This window comes from Bubalus kerabau, chromosome 13, assembly GCF_029407905.1.
Source record: "Bubalus kerabau isolate K-KA32 ecotype Philippines breed swamp buffalo chromosome 13, PCC_UOA_SB_1v2, whole genome shotgun sequence".
Classification (NCBI taxonomy): Eukaryota; Metazoa; Chordata; class Mammalia; order Artiodactyla; family Bovidae; genus Bubalus; species Bubalus kerabau.
The window spans coordinates 71,971,107-71,994,459 of NC_073636.1; the positions used below are offsets into that span (position 1 = coordinate 71,971,107).

The window sequence follows — 23,353 nt, forward strand, 5'->3', positions numbered from 1 at the left end:
AGAATGCTCACAGAACCTACAGGAGCCAAAAAAAAAAAAAAAAAAGTCATGCAAACTGCCATGAGATAGAGCCTTCAAAGGCCTGAGAGCAGAGAGTCACAAGGCTGGGGGTATCAGCAAGAGTGCCAAGAAGTCCACCACCTTCGCCAGAAAGGCAAGAAAAGGAAAACAGGCCCAGGATGGACGGGCTTAGGCCTACCTGGACTCACTTGCTGAGCTTGTCCCCCAAACACTGAACTCTCACAAGGGGGCTGACTCTCAGGCCCACACACATTAGCCTGGGTAAGCCGCTTGCTTCCAGAAACAAGGGCCAAACCTGGGGAGCATAACGCCAGGCACTAGAGAGGGAGATCTCAAGTGGTGGCTAGAATGTGCCATCAGTAGATTATGGGATTGCAAACCCGAGTCATGGAGAAACAATGGGGATGGAGATGAAGTTGGCAGGGACAGCCTGTAGAAATTACATATAGTCCCAAAGCCCCAGACACTCCCTTATCCATCCTTGCATGCTTTATAGTTCTGAACGAGATCCAGGCAATGCAAATTATCACTGGGATTCATGGCTCAAGCTTCTGATCACAAGGAGCTTTTGTAAGAAGTCATGGGACAGGGGACCATGGAACATGGTTAGAGAGATCAGGTTTGGCTGCAGCAAAAGATTGTAAGGGTAGCAGCATGACCAGGGACGTTCAAACATTAGGAGAAATGTGAGTGCCCCTCTGAATTCTCACTGCTGATAAAAAAGGAGGAAGCCCTCGTAAACAAACAGAACAGCAGAACAGAATTTGGTCTTGTACGGCTCAGGAAAAGCAGTTTACACAGCTGCAGCTCAGGCCCCAGGGCCAGGTTCCCAACTGACCATGTTCTGGGGAATATGGACGATTGGAGTCCTCTCTTTAGGTCAGAAGGTGCCTGAGAAGACAGCTGCGGCCTCAGGTGGAAAGGGTCACCCTGTCAACGTGCTTCTGGTGTGGGGGTCCTGGTCAGGAAGATCCCACCCAGCATCTTACCAGCTCCAGTTCCTGGGGAGAGACACCACAAAGGGCCAGGGTGATGCCAAGACCCTCAGTGACAGAAAGACCTGCTCAGGTGTTCTGAAGTGAGGCAGAATCATCATCTTCAAGCCAAGCATGCTCATAAGAAAACCCCAACCAAGGCCCTTGAGGAATGAGGGTCAGGAACGGGTGAAGTGAGTGAGTGAAGAATCGTGAGGAAAAAAGGCTCCTCTAGTGCCATCTGCGTACAGGGGACGAGAAGGGCGGGTAGGGGGAGACAGAAGACCATCCATGGTGCTCCATGTCAGTGTATGGAGACAGGGACACTGGGGCGCAGAACTGGACCACACCTTCCCTGCAGGAAAGTCTTCAACCCCAAGGAGGCCATGTGTCCTGACTGTCAACTACGCACCGACAAGTCCCAGACCCTCAGAGACCTCCTGGTACTGGGGGAATGGAGCTTGCCTGGAAAGGGACAAACCTCTCCCAGAGCAGGAACTGCTGGGCCAAGCCAGGAAGTCAAGTCCCAAGAGAGGATCAGAGATGAGTCACCCCTCAAACCTTCCAAAAAGCAGGGTATGTGCCCATTTGGGGAAGGATGTGGATACGTCAGGACACAGTTTAAGGGACTTGATGTTTTCTGGTCACCATTGAAGGCCTCAAGCAGAGAACTGGTGGAGCACAACATTTCAAGGGGCTGCAAACACCTTCTCAAAAGATGAGAGACAGAAAAATCTTGGCTAACCAGAACTTCCCTTTGGAAGAGGACTACGTATATTTTTATGATGGGGAGATTGCTTGGGGTGAAATCAAGACACTCTTTTCCACATCAGCCCAAGGAGGCCTGCGTAAAAGAGAAAGAGGAGGGTTTGCTGCCTAGCAGGGAGGAGAGATGGGTGAATGAAAGAGATGGGGTGGAGTTTAAAGAAGGTAGAGACTCGCTCCCCACCCCATGATGCCTCCTGAACTGTGCATGAAGGGACCAACTGCACAGAACACCAGAGGCCAGAGGAATGTCTGAGAAAGGGACTAGGCTTCATATTCCAATTAAATACAAGTCAAGCGAGTCTTAAGTTTCGGGGGTCTACATAGCTGAATAATAAGGCAATTTCACTGAGGCAGGTGATGGAGAATAGAGCGAGCAAGTGGTGGCATAATTAATTAAAGTTCTTTTATTTTTTTTAAATATTGAGACAGAAAAGTTCAGAATCATTAAAAACTGAAATAGAATTAACATCACCTGGAAAGGAGCAGCCACATGCAGCACGGCTTCAGCTGCACCGGACAAGCCCCTGTTCCCCTGAGAGGAGGCCAGTGAGGGGTGGATGGCGTGGCGGCGGGGGCGGGGCGGGGGCCTTCTCATCTCAGGCCCTGCTGAAGGCCTGGTGCAGAGAGCCCACTAATAAGAAAGATGAAAAGTCCCTGTTTGTTACAGAGCCACAAGTCAATTTTAGGACTGTGAAATATGACTTTAATAAATGAATACATAAGCCATCGGGGTCTGAAGCCCAGCACCGCTGAGAACCAAAATGGTATTTAATCCACAGAATCAGACATGCAGATCCAGAGCTGGGGGTCTGATGAATTTTTAAGCTCATTTTGCAAACGTCTTTGAATCTTCTCCGGATGGGCCCCCTTTTCTCTCCCCGGACGTACATGTGGGTGGTGTCCCTGGGTGTGTGGTGTGTGTGAGAACCGATGGCGAGTGTGTACACCTGTGAGTGTGGCCACGGGGTTATCCACTCACAGCTCTGTGTGTGTCTGAGAGGCCCATGCCTTTTCTAGACTGCTGCTCTCAGCACACTAGTGGCTTTCTCACCACAAACCTCAGAGCAGAAGAGATGGAATGAAACGACGCTGCGGCATAACAGGTTGGAAATCAGAACCTTCTCCCAGATGAGGCTGCTCATCACAGGGACGGCTCGGAGCTCAGCCACAGCCAGTGTTTCTTCAAGGAGGACCCCCACCTCCATCCTCTTTGTCTGCTCTCCCCTCACTTCCTCCTCCCGGCCAAACACTGCAGGGCTCACTGCAAGCCTGATATAAGTTACATACTACTTCATTTAATCCACGGACCCATGCACCTCTCCATTTTACAAATGAGACAATTGTGCTCAGAATGATAATGGGGCAGACCCAACACTGTTTGCTAGTGAGCAAACAATTCTCAGGATGGGCATGCTTCCCCCCCTCCCCCTGCTCCTAAAAGCAGGAAACTGAGCTTGGAGTCAGAGGACGTAGGCAGAATTATGGGGATCTAAAATGACCAGTAATATCCCTTACTCTGGAACACAGGACATGGTGCCACCCAACACAGGAGTTACTATCAGATAAATGAGAAGCAAATATATGCTTACCACAGTGCTGAGACATAAGAGATGCCCAGGACACATCCTTTTCCCCCCTCTATACCCGTCAAAGAGCAAGGTCAGCGGTGGGTCTAACCCTCACCTGGGTCACTTTTCTTGCTCTTTATCCTTCCTTGCACCTGTGGCCCTCATCCTGTATCCATCTGCATCAGGTCCTAGGTACGGGGTTTCTAAACTGGAATGCTAAGGCCTCCTTGAGGGGATCCATGGACTTACAGAGAGACTTGACGCTACACTTAGTGAAACGGGGGCAGTTTTGGGACCAGGGCACCAGGGTTTAGTCCCAACTTTGCCAATGATTTGCTATGTGCTCTTGGACTTCACTGTCCATCTCTGGACCTCAGCTTTATCACCTACATCAGGATTCAGCAAACTATGGCCTGGAGACCAAATCTGGTCCATCACTTTTTTTGTGCAATAGAGTTTTATTGGAACACAGCCATGCCCTTTCATTTACATATTGTTCACAACTGATTTCACAGTACATCTGAAAGAACTGTACCATGAGTTTTGAACTGAAGGATGCCTACAAATCTCCCAGGCACTCAGCTTGCCACCCTTAGGTCCCTCTTCTGCTTTAGACGCCAGAGAAATTTCTCCAAAAATAGATCTGACGATGTCACTTTCTGACTTAAAGCCTTCCATCTGTGTGTATGGATATCAACTGCAAACAGGCGCAAAGGAGCTTAAGGAGGGAAGAAAACATTCTAAAGCTGGTTTATGGTGATGATTCTGCAATTCAATAGATTTACTAAAAATCACTGGCTTGCATGCTTAAAATAAGTGGATTCTATGGTATATAAATTGTACCTTAATAAAGTAATTTAAAAACTTTAAACAGTCTCGGGCCATGACAACATGGAGCTATGTTCCTCTAAGTGTGCCCATGGGCTGGTGGCAACATGTACCGTGTCTGTTAACAGTCCACAATGAGATAAGAGGTGTTCAGAAAGTGTTCCAGCAATCTGGCCTTGCTGTGAGACTTTTATTGCAGTTTGTAAGAGTACTGGTCCACAGTGAGTTAAGGAGGAGAAGCTGGTCTTCCACCACAGATGGTTTGAGTACTGCTGCTGTACGCTAGAGAATAAATCTACTCTCTTTAGCGTGGCATTCAAAGCCCCACGCGACCTACCCAGCTCTGCAGGTTTAGCTCCCAGTATATCTTCCTTTCAATATACCTATAAGCAACCTAGTTTCCAAACTCTGCCAAAATCTCTCCCTTACTCCAATCCATCATCCCCATCAATGCAAATGCCTTTCCCTTCCTTCTTCACTAAGTGTTTGTTCATCTTCAAGACTCAGCCTGGCTGTCTTGACCTCTTAGGAGTCATCCTCATTGTCTTGCCCCCAGGCACCCTCTTCCCCAGGGGAAGTATTTGACTTGTTACCTTTCTGAACCTCAATTTTTCATCTGTAAAATAGGCATAATAATAGCACCTCCCTCGTAAGACTGTTATAAGAAATTATTTGCTAGAAGGCTTCAGTGTCTGCATCCCTCCAGCATCCATGGAATCCACACGCATTCCACTATGCTGTGTTTATATAAATAAACAGTATCAATCAGTCTCCTCCTGCAAACTGCGATCTCCAGGGAGGCAGGGGCTATACTGGATCTCTCCTGCATCCTCCAGGACTGATTAGCAGAAGCAGCTTGGTAACCACGAGGTGAACAAGTGAGTACATAAAATCCTTTCTAGACCAAACCTTTAAACAAGAGGGCAAGTGGTATATAGATAATTACTCAAAAAAAAAAAATCAAACTATGATAAAACACCATACCTGGTAGAAATGTGGCCAGAAGGTGCTGATGGCAAGCTCTGCCTTCACCCAGCCCTCGGTGACCACCCCAGACACGTTCCAGACGGGGTTTCCCTGGGGTCCACCGTTCACCTTCACATAGACATTTAGGGCCCCTGGGCTGGACCGGTCGCGGCTGGAGAAGTAGTAATGGAAATCAATGCAGTGGGTGTCATTCTCCTTCAGGGTCGGCAGGAGAAGGTGGGCCTTCTGGCCAGAGGCCCTCCCAGAGCTGTTCACCATCATGAAGGATCCTGGAGACCCACAAAAAGGGCGGGAGGTAGAGACAAGGAGAGAGAAATAAAATCCTTCTGAAAATCAGTCACACCTGGAAACACAGTAGCCAGAAATCCAGTCCCTCTTGGAGGATCTGGTTGACCCCCAGGAACCCACATTTCCTTTCTGAATTCAAGTATCCTCTTCTGCAAATGGGAATAAAAAGTGTTACTCACCAAGGTGGTTTCGTAAGAATTAAGAGAAGGTAACACACAAAAAATACTTATACTTCTAGAAAGTAAACAGTCTATAAATACATATAGAACAACAACAAAACTCAGCAAAACCAGTAGCTCCTACAGGAAGCATGGAATAGAAACTCAGGAATTTAGTTAGCTGTAACCTCCATGGATGAAATGAGGTGAAATACAACCTCATTCAAGCTCAGGTGGTCTCAATGGAAGCAGAAGCTCTGCAACACCAGAGTATTGTTCTAACATATTACACCTTGAGCCTTGCATTAATATGAGAAATATACCGGAGGAGGACATATAAAAGTACAGTATACTCAAGAAAGCAAAGAAGACCTTGGAGATATGTGAGAACTGACTGAAAGATGGAATAGAGAGTAAGTAATACTTGCTGAGAACTTAAGGAGTACCAGTGTGAGGCTTAGTTTCTTATTTATATTTTGTTCAATTTCATCTTCAGAACAACCCTGGGAGAAGAAGGCTTTTCATTTTATTGAAAGACTGAGTAACTCACCCTGGACCACTCAGACAAGGAAGGATGAGACCCAGATTCTCTTCGACCTCAAAGTTGATGCTATTTTTATGGGCTGCAGAAAACATGACTCCCTGGAGCCACACTCTTTGCCTTTGACTTGCCCCCGCTTCCAACAGAGGCAGAGAGCGTGTCCTCATCCCATGCTTTGGGCCCCACTTGCTTTGGTCAGCAGGATGCTAAGAGAATGAGGCTTGAAACGTGCTTGCCTAGCCAGGCTTGCCCCCTTGCACTACTGCTGTTTTCCAGGAGAAGTATGTGCCCCAGGTTGCTGCTGCCCCTTCGGCTTGAGATCAAGGACAGACACGTGTGGAAGAGAAATAAGCCCAGTGGAGAGTAAAGAACCCAGCCAGGCCTCCCATGTAGCTGGGAGTGCAGCCACATAGCCAACAAGCCCAGCCTGGGTCAGCCAAGCCACAACAGAGGCTCAGACCCAGGAGTGAGAGAATAAAGTGTGCTTGTAACTTCCCTCTTGGTTTGCCAGGTGCGTTCTTGTGGCAACAGTTCCCTGAGGAGGGTCATCTGAGAGAGCAGCCCTATGAAAGAAGCCACAGCGGGGCACATTTCAGTTCAAAGGCCCTTTTAACAAGTAGAATGGATGCAAAACTGGGGTGGACTACCCGGAGACAAAGTGAGTCCCTCATCGCCACAGGTGGCTAAACAGAGCCTGGACAAATTGAGCAGACGTCTAAGGAACTTTCACCATCAACTGTGAAGGCCGAACTCTGTGACTTAAGAGTCTTATGAGTCTATGGAATAAACTGCATCATAAAACACAGTAGATAAAACTCAAGTGATTCTGCAGTGAATATTCCCACCAAGAAAACCACTGCTGCTTTGAAATCTTATTTTAGGCACTAAAATCTTCAATCAGAATGAAGCCTTAAGACTACTTATCCTCAACCAAGATGAGCCACTTCAATAGCTATCAGTAGCCTCATTCTTTCACTCTAATCCCCAAAAGACTAACCGTTGCCAGATACTCAGTCCTAGGCAATCCATATCTTGGGGTTCTAAAGGGTACCAGTCATTCACAGCCTGTATCCTCTGGGTTCGGAATAAATTTTAAAATAGACACAGGAGACAGAGTTCAAAATCTCCACTTTATTACAGAGCTGGATTAGAGAAAGGAACATGGGCTTGAGGACAAATTAGGCTTTCTTGCACTGTCTCCCCTGAACCAGCATGCAAAGTAGTTGGACCACTGAAGACTCCTTCCTTCCAACTCTAACCAGATCCCTAAGGCTCATTTCTGAAATAAGCCAACAAGAAGCAAGGTGATAAAGGCAGCAACCTGAACCAATGGCTACCAGACTTTCAATATCCAATATCTTTCAGTATCCAATAACTTTTAACATCCAAGCAGAAAACTCACCCACCCCCTGAGTAGAAGCCTCGGAAAGTAGAGCAAAAGCAGTATCTTACCCATGTTTCCAAGCAAATCAAACTTCCTAGTTTACAGCTAGGCAGCAACCCAGGTACATGGGGAGCTGTCCCTTGTCAGATGTTGTCTCTAATCATCACACCCTCCCGGCAGCAAGGAAGGTGCCACTGCATTGGGGAAAGAGACGCAGAGAGAAGTTGGCACCTGTGCCCTCACCTGTTTGCTGATCTGCATCCCACAGGGTTCCAAAGATCTTCCTGGGAGGGGAGAGTGCTAACTCACAAGCCCCACAAGCCCCTGGGCACAGAGCGGGGCACGGCTGCAGATAGGGAAGGCAGCCTAAGAAACAAGCAGTGTCAGAATCCTGGGATGCTCCAGAGACATTTAAGCACCTGCCCTCCAGCCATTTCACACACCTGGCTTCTTACTGCCCACAGCACAGAGAGTCGGGAAAGTTTCCCATGCACCAGCTCAGGTCCCCCTTCTTTGCATCCTAGCTCTAGTGATGAAGCAGGCTCACTGATGGGGTGGAGCCAGGTAACACACATCCACCCCAGCAAGTCTAGGAATCCTCTCCATTGTGCGGCCTCCATGACTGTTAATAAAGGATGCTGCCATTTCCCTGAAGGCAGAGCTGGTGAAAGTGCATGGCCCTCCATCAAGCCTTCATGTAGGAGAAACTGCTGGTTGACTAGCGAGCCTGTACTCTCTGTGTTGGGCAGAGCTGGACTATATTCCCCAGCCTCCTTTCAGAGTTTGGTGAGGTCATGCAACTGGGTTCCAGCCAACAGGTCCTAAGGATGAAGTCTGCCACTTCCTGGCTTGATTCTTCAAGGCGGACAACCTCTACCCTCACCCGGCTTCATCCTCCTTTAATCTCATCCTTCACAGGATGATTCCCAGACCAGGAGTCTCAGAATCACCTGGGAGCTGGTAAGAAATGCAGACTCTCAGGCCCCACCCCACATCTACTGAATCTGAATCTGCATTCTATCAAGATCATGAGGTGATCTGTATGCACATTCAAGCCCCAGAATCACTGCCGCGTTGTCTTTTTCCTTTCCACCAACTGAAACGACAGGATTCCAGGAGCCTAAGGGACAGCAAAGCCACAATTAAAGGAACCCAGTTCCCCGAATGACCATGACCACGAGGAAGGCCATCACTATTAGGAACGCTCCTTGTGGACTTCAAGCAAGGAATAAACTATTATTAGGTCATTAAGCCGTTAAACATCTGACGTTTACTTCTGCAACTAGCATTATTGTTATTATTTTGGCATCCCTGCAGAACCCCAACTTCCTGCAAGTCTCTTTACTTAAGCAGATAACATGAGCAATGATAGTTACTAAGCAAGCATGCGAGATGCTCCAAACAGGGACATCATTGAGAGAAGCGTCCTTGGGTGAAAAGAAGTAGAAAAGGCAGAAAATGAAAAGCATGGGTTCGCAGGAAAAAAACCCTCGAGAAGGAAAGAAACATCCTGAACCTTCGTTAAGATACTTTATGTCTCAGGGGGATCAGAGTGAGTTGCATTAGGGCAAACCCTGTTCCCCACTACCACTACCCTCACCCCTAATGTCAATTTGTGGGATTTCACATGCATCCTCAGGACTGTAGACCAGACAGAAAGGTATACATTAGGGGGCAAGGATCAGAGAGATATATAAGAAAATGGAAACAAACGGAAGAAAACGATGACTGCCCATGCCTTCCCACCCAGCCTGCAAAGGAGGGGAGGGTCAGGCCAGAAGGGACTAGTGAAGCCCTGCTCAGGAATGTCCCCGTGAGGCTGCCTTGGAGTCCAAGTGACAGAGTGTAAGAGAGGACCCTCTGGGGACGTGGATGGGAAGCTCAGCAGCATCTGGTCTGCCCACAGGATGGGGGGTATGGTGATACTGGGAAGGGCATCCAGAACAGCAACTGGCAAGGGTCTCCTGTGCCCTGCAGGCAGTGGGCTTCCATGAGGAGTCCAGAGTATAAGTATGTTCTTATACTCATGCACTCAAGACCAGCCCCAGGGATTCTCACAAGTGACTTGAGAGCCTTAGGAAGGCAGAAAGAGGCTTGGCAGACAAGCAGGTAGAGACTTGGGGACATGCCGGGGACCAGCCCCGGCTGATCCAGGGTATTCGAAGGAGAGACGGCTAGGCGAGGGTCAGGGAATAACTGCTTAATTACACTTTAATTAAATATACAAAGAGTAATAGAATAAGGATAGCTCAGTGAGGAAATTCAGTGGAAAAAAGCGGCTGAAATAAGGATAGCTCAGTAGGAAAATTCAGTGGAGAAAAGAAGCTGAGTGGCTTGGTTTACGCGGAAAATCAATATAACCCGTGACACCAGGTTAGCTCTGACCACGGAGGCCGCAGGCGCCCTCTCGAATAGCGGAAGGTGCCCCACCTTAGACACCTTCTCGAGTGGGTCTTAGAAGCCCAGGCAAATAAATGGTCGCAGAGGACATCCGCGCTCCAGATGGACGCTCAGCTGGAATTTGGGAGAGAGAGTGACATGGGGAGACCAAGTTTCAGTGAACAAGGCCCGCACTTTATTTTCCAAAGTAGTTTTTATACCTTAAGTTATGCATAGAGGATAATGGGGGAAGGGGTAGAGTCATGCAGCAAGCCAGGCTTTTTTCCTGTAAGCTTATCATATGCAAAAGTTCAGGTGATAGACATCATCTTCTGGCCCGGAGGCCTGTTAACATTTTAAGAAACTTATCTTTCTCTAAAGGTGATTATCCCAAAGTCAGGCGCCAGCCTTCCAAAAAGCATTGGACAAAGCGGCATTTTACATTTCTATACACCCATTATATCAATCAATACACTGCCAAGGACACAGTAGGTAAGGAGTATGGAGACTTAGCAGCAAACTGGCTCAACAAGTGAAAAACCCTTCACCAATACAATTTCTAATCAATCTTTTAACTACTCAAAGGAATCTGTGTTTAGGCAGTTTAGAACATCTCCTGCCTCTCACAGTTGGGAGGCTCTGAACAATCACATGTGGCCGGAAAAACCCATTCAGGCAGGCTAGAGGATTTCCAAAGGAGTTTGTAGGTTGAAACACTGTCACATCCAGGAATTATTAACTGGAGCTGTAAGCTAACTCTCTTTTCAGAGAGAGGTAGTGGGGGACAGCCCCCCGTAAAGTCAGAGGTGTAGGTGAAAGCACAAAGCAGAAAGTAGGCAGACTCTGGTTTTGGGGGTAGATGCTCGAGAATTTCCAGGGGGACTCCTGAGGCTCGATCCCGCCTTTGCGTATGCCGAGCCTCCTTCCTCATGACCTTTGTCATGGGCGGAGTGCCTCACGAGTGCCTCACGCTGGCTCCCGGCAGTGATAGAATTCCAGTTGAGCTATTACAGATCCTCACTCAATATGCAATGTGCCGGCTCCCAGCAGGGACATAAGATTTAGACCTGGATTAGTGTCCCATCACCATTGTAACTATTACCACAAACTCAGTGGCTTCATACAACACAATCGTATTCTCTCTTTTAGAAGTCTAAAATCAAGGTGTTATAAGGCTGCTTTCCTTTTGGAGGCTTCAGGAGACAAACTGTTTCCTTGCCTTCAGTGGTTGCCTGCATTCCTCGGCTCATGGACCCTTCCTCCATTTTCAGAAGGCCATCACTCCAACCTCTGATTCCACAGACACGTCTTTTTCCAACTTTGACTCTCCTGTCTCCTTCTTAAAAGGACCCTGAACAATTAGGATCCACCCAGATGTTCAGGATCATCCCTCCACTGCAGTGCCCTTAATTCAGTGACATCTGCAAAGCCCCTTTTGTCATGGAATGTAACATATGCACCTTTGCAGATATTTGTGTTAATATGACCACAAACATACTCCTAAGCTACTGAACCAGATATAGAAGAAGGATAGCAGACTGAATCAGAAGCCAGCAGGTATGCACTGTCTGAACAGCAGGTGCCCCAGGGAATCTGAGTGCTACTATATAAGTGTAAAAGATCCATTGCAGTATTAGAGCCTGTTACCATGAATGTCTTAGAATGGAAGCATGGTATAAAAAGCAAAATGTAGGGCTGAACCATTTGGCTCCCAATCTGGACAGAAAAAGAAAAAGTTCTGGGAAAAGAGAAGGGAAGACCCACATTTCAGCAGTGGAAATTCCTCAGAGCAACTAGCCCACGGAACCATTGCGTCATCCATGGCTCCTCAGACACCCACTCCCACATGTTCTCAGGCCATCTTCCAAGCTCATCGGACCTGTGACCTGGAGCAGAAACATGCCCTGTAGTCTGGCCACTCAGTATCTGAACTCTCTTCCCATGTCTGGGGAACCCCTCAAGTTTTAAAGCAGAGCCCACTTCCTCTTTGGAAATGGAAAGGACCAGATGCCCTCTGCCCCAGTCTCCTCTGTAGCTAGGACTCCGACACACGATCTCAGGTCTAGCAAACAGGCACACCCAACCCCAATTTCTAAACCAAACTCTAGAGACTAGAGTCTCTGAACCAGGGCTCAGTGAAGGAGAGTCTGTGTGGAGAGGGTAGCAGAGGCAGAGGAAGGTGCCTCTGAGCTGCAGAGGCAGCGACCACAGAGGACCTTGAAGCAAACCTAGCCTGGCTGGAGTGGAGCACAGCCCGTGAGCACAAGACACAGAGGCAGGGGTGACTACGCAACCAGGGTGAGTCAGGACGTCTTCCAGGAATGGACTGAGCTGAGCTGACATCTGAAGAGTGAATAGAAGCCAAACCTCACCAATCACTGAGCATATTATGAACCCCGATAATAGAATCTGACCAAGCTTACCTGCAGGAATGCCAGCACCAAGCAACACTCCCTATGTATTGATATTTCCAGAAGTGTCCACAGCACCCCAAGGAATGACACCAGTCCCCTCATCCTCAGGGCACTTCCAGACGCAGATTCCCCCATATTCCCCTACCATCATTTGTGATGGCTCGATGACTAGGCGGGTCCTTGTTCCTGTCTATCTGCCCTGGAACAGACTCAGGGGACACGCAATACAACTGCTTTGGCCCCAACGTCCGGAAGGTTCTAGGGCCAGCTCTTTCTGCAAACCCACAAGGCTTTTTTTCTCCCCCTCCTCCTTCAGGGTCTACGCTCACCACTGCCCCCTACAGTTAGCTCTTAATTCCACTCGGCATCATCCTTCATGATGGATTTCTTCCTCCACCCGTGGCCAGGCAACAGGCTTCCTCCAGTATTCTCATAACCACATGGGGCTGTTTTTTTTCTCTCCTGATGCCCCTTCCACAGGAGTACTGTCAGCCTATCAGGTTTAGTGAAGATCAGAAGATCTAAAGAGATACAGGTGATATAGCTCTGAACTCCACACATCAGAACATGCAAGCCTCTCCTCTTTCCCAGCTGGGGTCAGTCCCTTCCATCAAAGTGCTCCTGGTGGCAGTTGGGAGGGCATTTCTAGTAAATCAAACAGCACATGCAAAGGCACAGAGGCAGGAAGCCGCAGCAGTCCATAGCCAAGCCTGGTGTCTCAGCGAAGGGTGGGATCCAGCCGTCTACAGCCCCACGCACATCAAGCTCACCTTACAGAGGTCTGGCCAGGCCCTCTAGAAAGGAAGGAAGGCTATCTTTGGGCTGAGCGCAGGCCTGCCTGCCATCATAGAGATTGCTCAGGAATGAAAGCCCGCATACATCAGCAGCACAGTGGGGCCCTCTTTGATCAACAGGTTGGCTTAATTAATACCATCCGGGGCTGTCAGTTTCCTGGAGATCAAAAATGAGCCCGTCATTATGAGAGATCAGTCAGAAACAAGAAAGAGAAAGACTGTAAATACATTCTCCCCCCTCCCCATTTTTTTTTCCTCCCCTTCAAAAACCTACTGGCGTGATCAGGAACATAAAACAGCCTTACTTTCCTCATAGTTATTACACATAGTCCCCAAAACTGTGGAATTAAACCAGGAAGTACTCTCTGGCTGGCCATAAATTTTGCATTTTTTTCCCCTTCATGCATAATAACGCCTTGATAAGAGCCCCGTTATTGATGTGTCTGCGACACAGATCCCCTTTTTGGAGGCAAAAACACCTCTCCGCAGCAGATGGTGGCCATTGTGTTTACACATGAGCACCTCAGGACTGCATTTCCTCACGTCGGCAATAAAAAGAAAGCCCTAATTGAGTTTTTAATGGCTTTGCACATTGTTCATTAAGATTACATGAGTGTGCTCGCGACTGGCAGCTGAAGGCCTGGAGCTCTGAGAGCTGGGAGCCGTCCCTGCAGACAGGTGGCCCTGCCAGCTTCCAGCGCCAGCACCTACGAGGAGGGAGCGGATGGTGGCAGGACCCAAACGCTGCCCGCAGCCAGCGCAGCTGTGATGGCGTGGAACACATCCTGGACTTGCAGTCAAGAAAACTGGGTCTCAGTCCCACACCTGTCAGTCCTTAGGTGCATCACTTTGAGCAAGTCAGTGAGCCTCCCTGGACCTCAATGTCCTCGTCTGTAAAATGGGATAATGAAAGCTACACGTCCGAGTCTTGTTGTTGCTTGGTTTTTGGTGTATATTACATGAAACACTGGACCTGACTCAATAAGCATTAATTTCAGAACAAACGGCCAGCAGCAGGTGACAACGAGCCAAATGCAATTTATGTTTGATGTCACTAATGCTTATTAAGAACTTAGTACATGTCAGGCATGATCTAGGAAATAAAATTTTAATTTAATTTTAATTAAATATAAATAGGCATGCATTGCTATTAGCTACTAAATCAGAGAATGCAGTTCTAGACCCTAAAGTCTCTGCTTATTGAACAAGTGTAATTAGTATGTTTAAAACTTTCTACCTCTGTAACTTGATCTGACGTTTTTCCACACCCTAGTGAAGTCATGCCATGCTCTCTCTGATCTAAAGCAAGGAGCATGGAGGAAAAAAGAAGTCTTTTTCCCAAAGTTACAGAGGTATGAACAACCAGAGACATCATTTTGCAGACAAAGGTCTGAATAGTCAAAGCTATGGTTTTTCCAGTAGTCATGTATGGATGTGCGAGTTGGACCATAGAGAAGGGTGAGCACCGAAGAACTGATGCTTTCAAATTGCAGTGCTGGAGAAGACTCTTGAGAGTCCCTGAGGCAGCAAGGAGATCAAACCAGCCAATCCTAAAGGAAATCAACCCTGAATATTCACTAGAAAGACTGATGTGGAAGCTGAAGCTCCAATATTTTGGGAAGCTGAAGCTCCAACATTTTGGCCACCTGATGCAAAGAGCCAATCCATTGGAAAAGACCCTGATGTTGGGAAAGATTGAAGGCAGGAGGAGTAGGGGATGACAGAAGATGAGATGGTTGGATGGCATCACTGACTCAATGGACATGAGTTTGAGCAAGCTCCAGGAGTTGGTGATGGACAGGGAGGCCTGGCGTGCTGCAGTTTACGGGGTTGCAGGGAGTTGGACACAACTTACCAGCTGAACACAACTTAGCAGCTGAACACCACCACAGAGGTAGAAACTCATAAACATACCCATTTCACTTGTTGAATAAGCAGACAATTTAGGGTATAGAACTACATTCTCCGAATTAAGTAGCTAATAGCATTGTGTGCCTACTTAAATTTTATTAACATTAAATTAAAAATTCATATCCTTAGACATAACTTGGAGAAGGCAATGGCACCCCACTCCAGTACTCTTGCCTGGAAAATCCCACGGACGGAGAAGCCTGGTAGGCTGCAGTCCATGGGGTTGCTAAGAATCGGACACGACTGAGCAACTTCACTTTCACTTTTCACTTTCATGCATGGGAGAAGGAAATGGCAACCCACTCCAGTGTTCTTGCCTGGAGAATCCCAGGGACGGGGGAGCCTGATGGGCTGCCGTCTATGGGGTCACACAGAGTCAGACACGACTGAAGTGACTTAGCAGCAGCAGCAGCAGACATAACTAGCCATATCCCAAGGACTCAGCTGATACTATGTTTTACAGTGACAACAGAGAAAATCCCCACCATCAGAGACAGTTCTATTGAATAGTGCTGGTCTAGAAATTGCAGATTATTCATCAGAGCATAACAAATTATATCCAGAGGAGACACAGGAGCTTAACTAATCCAACCAACTCATTTAGAAATCCCAGTGCGGGGAAAGGACTTGCTTAAGGTCACACAAGACAGTGAAGGCTCTGGGTCAGGTTTCCTGACTCCTGCTTCAGTTTGTACCATGAACAACTCTGCCCACCACGCTTGAGTTCCATGGGCCGGGCACTAGTTCCACAAAGAGTTACTTACTTAAGATCCTGGGCCGGGGGCGGGGCAGGGGAAGGGAAACACTGCCTCCAAGAGGCAGAGTTCTTTTTTTTTTTTCCCCTGGCCACCTGGCATGTGAGATCTTAGTTTCTGATCAGGGATCGAACCCACACCTTCTGCAGTGGAAGTGCAGAGTCCTAACCAGTGGACCACCAGAGAAGTCCTGGAGGCAGAGTTCTTAAGCATTCCGGTGCCAGATGTCTTTCAGGAGAAGTATGCACACACGGGGCACTCACTGCCCCAGCTCTGAAATGCAGTTCAACCACTACCTGTTGAGCCACCAACCCCAGGTACAGGGGATCCTGCAGGGCACTCACAGAGAAGCCCTGCAGTTACCTGGTCTTGACTAGAAGCCCAGCTACCCATCTTTTGCCTGGATGATCTCAGATGAATGGCCTAAACTCTGTGAGCCTCAGTTTCCTTTTTTGTATTCCACAAAGATACATATTACTCAGTAGTCAGGACAAGTAAAATGAAACAATTTATAAAGTATCTAGATAAGGATTGCCCTATTGTAGGTTCTCAAAAAAAATAGCTCCTTCCTTTCCCCAATTTTTCAATATAGTGGGAAGGCCTCAAAAGAATGAAGAAAAAAGTAGCAAAGACTCTACTGAGAAACAGAATAGAATCTGTTGCTCTACTCTCACCCCTTGCAACTCATCAGTCATCAAATTCTGGGTCTGATTTCTCCTTGTGTTTCTTGTATCATCTTTTTCCTCTCCACTCTCACAGCTACTGGACTACCTTGTGTCCAGGACATTTGTGTTATGGGCTTTCTGTCTGTTTCATGGATGTTTGCAACAACTTCCTACCAAGTGTAGTCCTTAATTCCTTCACCATCCAATGTAGCATCAAGTAGCATCATTTCCCTAAGCTGCAAAACTGACCGTGACATATCTTAAACTTCCTAGGAAGTCCTTTTTTATAGGAAACTTTCTGTCTCCTATAAAGTCCAGAGTCTTTCATGGAGATGTTTGAAAGCCTCCATATCCAGCTTCTATTTCCTGCCTTGTATATGAATACTCTCCCACTACACAGCCCTCAACCACTCTATGGTAAGTTAATAATGGTTTCCCAAAGATGCCCATGTTCTAATCTTTCAGTTCAGTTGCTCAGTCATGTCTGACTCTTTGCGACCCCATGAATAGCAGCATGCCAGGCCTCCCTGTCCATCACCAACTCCCGGAGTTCACTCAAACTCATGTCCATTGAGTCGGTGACGCCATCCAGCTGTCTCATCCTCTGTCGTCCCCTTCTCCTCCTGCCCCCAATCCCTCCCAGCATCAGAGTCTTTTCCAATGAGTCAACTCTCTGCATGAGGTGGCCAAAGTACAGGAGTTTCAGCTTTAGCATCTTTTCTATCTTTAGAGCCTGTGGATATGTTACCTTACATGCCCAAGGTTGCAGATACAATTGCTGATCAGATGACTCTGCGATAGGACTATTCTGGATGAGAAAGGAGGAAGAGGCAGAATCAGAGAGGGAGGTGAAGAGGCTTCGCTGCTGGCTTTGAAGATGGAGGAAGAAGCCACAGACTGAGAACTGGCAGTGGCCTCTAGAGACTAGAAAAGGCAAGAAAAGCTTCTCCCCTCCCCCAGAGCCTCCAGAAAGAAACACAGCCCTCCAGACACCTCAATTTTATCCCAGTGAAACCCATGTAGGACTTTGGACCACCAGAAATTGCTGTCATAGCAGCAACGGGAAACAAATACACACACCAGACTTCTCTGCATCTGGGTCTTTGCTCAAGTGCCGCCATTTCTGAAGTCCACACTGCTTGGCCCTGTTGTGGTCCTTCACTAGATTATTAAATACACTTCTCTCTTTGTTTTCACTGAAGCCTAGAGAACGGTTATTCCTGCACTGCTGACCCTACCCATGGCTCTCTCATAGCTCTCCTGGACACAGCCTAATTTAAAAATCCAGGATGATGAAGTTTGGCTGTCTGATCACAATAAAAGGGCAGGGGGTACAAAAATGTCAAAAGACACAGTGTACCATAATAAGAAAATATATGGGGAAGAGAAACACAATTCTACCAGAAGTATCAGGAAAACTAAACATCATTAAGTCACTCATAAACATAAGGATCTACCAATAGCCAGGGTAACAAACGCATTTGACATTATTCATACTATCAATGAAAGCTTTCTAATTATCATGCGTCAAAAAAAAAAAGGAAAGAAATGTGCTTCCTTTCTAATACAACAGACAATCAGGGCGGGAGGGGGATTAATTACAGCTTAATGGATACATAATATCTATTTAGAACAATGAAAATACATCCTGAAGTTTCAAAGGCACAGAACACTTGTGAACACTTTTTTTTTTTTTCAGAGTCAGTTTGTGTGAACAAGTAATAACTATTTCTGTAATCATTCATTCAGACCAATAAGTTGAGGTTTAAGCATTTCATATGCAAATATGTTAGGGCAATTCTCCAGGAAACAGCTATCTGATAATCCATGTAGGGGTGGATAATGTAGCTAAAAAATGGAATTAAACTCAGGTGATTGGATTTGAAGGTGCTGCTGGAAGGAGTCTCTTGGCATGAATCTTTCCCCCCAAGACGTGGTACCTGGGTGCCTGCATTCCTTCCCCATCCCTGAGAAAAAGATGAAAAGGGAGGGAAAGAGGGAGAGAGAAAAGAGAAGGGAAGGAGAAAGAATGGGGGAAATAAGGAGATGATAAATCAGAGGAGTAGACAAGGAAGATGAGGAGAGGAGACACACTGAGAGATGCAGAGGGGAAGGAAGAAGGCGAAAGGCGAAAGGGAGGTGGTGACACCAGAGAAACGCAGTTCACTTGCGGAAAAGAGCACTGAGCCAGGTGGGAGAGGAGGGGAGGAGGACGGCGATGGAGACAAAGCAGAATAAACCTAAACCCCTTAATGCCTTCTCACGCCCTTTGCTCCCCAAATCAAATTCAAGCAAAAGCCTTCTCATGACATTCTTTTTCTGGACCTTCAGTTCACTTCAGTTCAGTTCAGTCGCTCAGTCGTGTCCGACTCTTTGCGACCCCATGAATCGCAGCACGCTAGGCCTCCCTGTCCATCACCAACTCCCGGAGTTCACTCAGACTCACGTCCATCAAGTCAGTGATTCCATCCAGCCATCTCATCCTCTGTTGTCCCCTTCTCCTCTTGCCCCCAATCCCTCACAGCATCAGAGTCTTTTCCAATGAGTCAACTCTTCCCATGAGGTGGCCAAAGTACTGGAGTTTCAGCTTCAGCATCATTCCCTCCAAAGAAATCCCAGGGCTGATCTCCTTCAGAATGGACTGGTTGGATCTCCTTGCAGTCCAAGGGACTCTCAAGAGTCTTCTTCAACACCACAGTTCAAAAGCATCAATTTTTCAGCGCTCAGCTTTCTTCACAGTCCAACTCTCACATCCATATATGACCACTGGAAAAACCATAGCCTTGACTAGACGGACCTTTGCTGGCAAAGTAATGTCTCTGCTTTTGAAGATGCTATCTAGGTTGGTCATAACTTTCCTTCCAAGGAGTAAGCGTCTTTAACAATAATCATATGATGAAACCAGACGCAGGTAAACATCACAGGGCACACCAGGTTCTCCCCATCTCTAATTACATAACTCGCCTCCCCTAGTATCGCAGCAGCAGCAGCAGCAACAGCAACAGCAGCATCTCAACATCCCAGGGGAAAAATAAGCATGATTGTTGGAAAATCAATGGAACCCAACACAGGATAGAATGAGACGTCGGTGACATAAATGATGAAATCTAAGGGTTTGTCTGAGTTGCTCTCTGACGTGGGGTTAGCAGAACTCTTTGGGCAAAGTCAGGACAGAACTGATGGGCAGGAAATGCCACTCTCCCTTCAGACTCCACCCCCTTCCCATGTCCCCATCTTCCTCACAGGCGCCTCTGTGAGTGAGGGATTCTCTCTCCGTTTCTTCACCTGGAAAACAGGCGTGCAGCCAGAGCTTCTGAAGTCCCTACAAGCGGAGAAGTCAAAGAGCTACAATCACATGACTAGTTAGTGGTATGGAAGGAAGCAGGACTAGCTTGGACTTTCTTTTTTTAAATATAAATTTATTTAATTGGAGGGTAATTACTTTACATTATTGTATTGGTTTTGCCATACATCAACATGAATCCGCCATGGGTGTACATGTGTTCCCCATCCTGAACCCCCCTCCCACCTCCCTCCCCATCCCATCCCTCTGGGTCATCCCAGTGCACCAGCCAAGAGCACCCTGTCTCATGCATCGAACCTGGACTGGCGATTCGTTTCACACATGACAGTATACATGTTTCAACGCCATTCTCCCAAATCATCCCACCCTCGCCCCCTCCCAACAGAGTCCAAAAGACTGTTCTATACATTTGTGTCTCTTTTGCTGTCTCGCATACAGGATTATCGTTACCATCTTTCTAAATTCCATATATATGTGTTTGTATACTGTATTGGTGTTTTTCTTTCTGGCTTACTTCACTCTGTATAATAGGCTCCAGTTTTATCCACCTCATTAGAACGGATTCAAATGTATTCTTTTTAATGACTGAGTAATACTCCATTGTGTATATGTACCACAGCTTTCTTATCCATTCGTCTGCTGACGGACATCTAGGTTGCTTCCATGTCCTGGCTATTATAAACAGTGCTGTGATGAACATTGGGGTACACGTTTCTCTTTCAATTCTGGTTTCCTTGGTGTGCATTCCTGGCTTGGACTTTCTAACTAGGCTCCTCATGGAAAGAGGGTGAAGGAGATGAGACCCTTAGCCTTGGATCTTGTTCCAAGAGAAAGTCATCTTCATCTTCCCATGAGAATTCCTTTCTCATATTCATCACGCTTGCTCATTAATAACAACAACAGCAAACACAGATTATCACATTTGACTTCTATTCATTCAGAAGAATTCTAGTATCAGCTCTGTGAAGTGGTCGCTATTATCATCCTTGTCTTACAGATGAGAAAACTGAGGAACAGAGAGGTTAGGTAACTTTCCCAAGGCCACACAGCTGGCAACAGGGCCAAGATTCAAACCCAGGAGGACGTTCTAATCATCTGTAAGCTCTTAGGCTCCAAACCTCAAGTCGGCGTGTTGTATCTGCTGCCAAAGAATGATCATACATTGTCTGGGGTTGGCTGGCCTTGCCCTGGGAAGCTGGTGCAGGCAGAAAGAGGGGCAAAGAGTGGGAGGAAAGAACAAAATTGAAATCAGTTGTCAGGTTCCTGTCACATTAAGAGTAAAGAGAACAACAGGGCTTCCAGGAACCTTGTCAGACCCCAAATTGTTCTTGACATTCATCGGGCCGAGGCCTTTGCTTCTGCAGCTCTAAATCTCTAAATCGAAATGACATGGAACTAAAAAATTTATATATTTTAAATCTCCAAACTCTTCACACATCCGTTGGCATGATAATATTTTGATTAGTTACATTTATGCTCCAATTACACTCGGAGAATGTTCAACGGTATTTTTATATATAGCATATTTGCCATGCTCCATGGAAAATACTAGATTATTTCTTCGTATTTTTGCAATGGGAAAAGCCACAAATGGAAGAGGGGGAAAAAATGCAAAATGAAGAGATGACTAAGCCTGTTAAAATAGTGCTGCCTTGGCTTCACATTACTAAATTGGGTCACTGCTCTCATTTCCCAAGTTTTAAAATACCAGGACTTGGAGAGACACAAAGTATTGAAGTCTACTTTGCCTCACCTGACACTTGTATTGCCCCCACAACATCTGGGTGTGATTCTGAAAGCAACCTGATCATGTATCCATGGAGTGTCAAGGTTAATTCTGGGGAAGGTTTGTGTTTTTGTGCTTCTTTTCCTGGAGAGAGGATCCACCTCTTTTTCAAAGAGGTCCATAATCCTGTCCATAATAAACAGATAAATATGTACATAAGTCAAGAGGTCACCTGAGCTTGGCGAAATGCCTGCCCTAGAGATGCTGGGATGGACTTCACCGTTAATGTCGGCTAGGTGTCCTCACGTTATTTTGTTCTTGGTCAGCAAACCAGATTGTGGTTGGATGGGGTGAGGGTGTTTCCCTGTGTAATGCTGGTATCACATGGGTCTTTGGTCCTGCAGAGATTTGCTACAGGTTGTCTGCACCTCGATTCCACAACAGCCTCCCCTCAAATCCTTAGCCACCAGGGCTCACCTTCTCCACTTTTTTCCTGACCACTGCTTCCCTAAATCATCTGGTACCTCTCTGCTTCAGTTTCTCTCATGAGGCTACCTGTGTGAAAGCTAATTCCTCCACCTGTTTCCTTCCCGAATCCCCTGGAGCCCAGCATTTTGTAAATGGAATGACATTCAGTTCTAACCTCAAATATTACCTGCACACTTGCCATGGGTCTGACTTTCTAAAGCAGCAGCAGTGAGCAGGACAGTCTTTGCCCTCATGGAGATTATGCCAAGTAAAAGGCAGTTATGGGGACATGGGAGGTTCCGTGACAGGGTGTGCATATGGAGCGAGATCTAGCCTGGACTTGACTTGGGGAGGAGATGCACAAAGAAAGAAAATGACAACTTGCTGGAGCAAAGAAACTCCAGGCTGAGCTCCATGGTTAGAGAGGTGACAGGTGAACAGGGAGCAGAAAGCATGTTTCCAGTGGACCAAATAGCCTCCTTCAAAGCCAGAAAACAAGACAGTCTCTAGATCGCAGAGCAGGTACCCTGTAGACTGCCTCTCAAACCTCTCAACCTCACTGTATAGATAAGGAACTCATCAGAGGGGTACTGTGACTCGTCCAAAGTCACAAAGCCAGAAGGTGGCAGCATCAGGATTCAAACTTAGGACTGTCTGGCTCCAGGATCAGTGCTATTTTCCTCAGTGAAGCGTGTGAATCATAATCACTTGGAAAGTTTGTTGAAAGACTGCTGGGTTTCACCCCCAGTTTTGGGATGAAGCCCGAGAATGCTGACAAGTTGCTAAGTGAAGCTGATGTAGTGGATGTGCGGGCCACACTTTGAGAACTGCTGGACTGAACCCTGATGAGCAAGGGGTCTATAAACTTGGGCAGGTGGGCCAGCAGTCTTGCTCCCTCTCTCTGTGCTGGACTGGGAAGTATGCTAACCTGCTGGAGAAGGCTCCCTCCTCCTCCAGGGCCTCACCCTCTGCATCTCAGGAGGGCTCTGACCACTGACCATCAAACACTGAGGCTCGCTCTACAGCCCAACCTCTGCAAGGCCTCTCTGCTGATGTGAGCAGCCCCCTTCAATCATTGCTAATTACCAAGAATATCATTAGACACTTATTGACTCCCCTAAATGTACTAGGGTCTGCATAGAAAATAGCACAATAATTATTCCTCCTCTTTTGCCATCCTCTAAGGAGCTACAAGAATTTGACAGCTGTTATCCAATTAATCCTGACAGCTTTTGTTTTTAAAATGTAAAGGCATGTCTTTCATCTAAGATAGGAAAAGCTATTTCCTTTTTTGAGGTGAGAACGAGGGCAAAGAGAGGCCAAATGAAATGGCCAACATCACTAGGGTCATTTCTTGCCCTCTCTCTCTCCTGCAAGAACAGAGGAGTAAGGTAGGATTTGGATTCAGACTGGCCGATCA

At 46.9% G+C, this 23,353-nt stretch overlaps 1 protein-coding gene across 2 annotated transcripts in view; it reads right to left on the reverse strand.

The window, feature by feature from the left end:
- The window catches only part of PTPRT (protein tyrosine phosphatase receptor type T), a 1,142,536-nt gene that overhangs the window by 720,766 nt on the left and 398,417 nt on the right, over window positions 1-23,353 (reverse strand). For both annotated transcript variants that reach the window (XM_055545060.1, XM_055545059.1), the window contains exon 3: window positions 5,144-5,415. In XM_055545060.1, the coding sequence (XP_055401035.1) occupies window positions 5,144-5,415 (272 nt within the window). The remainder of the gene's footprint in view (window positions 1-5,143; window positions 5,416-23,353) is intronic.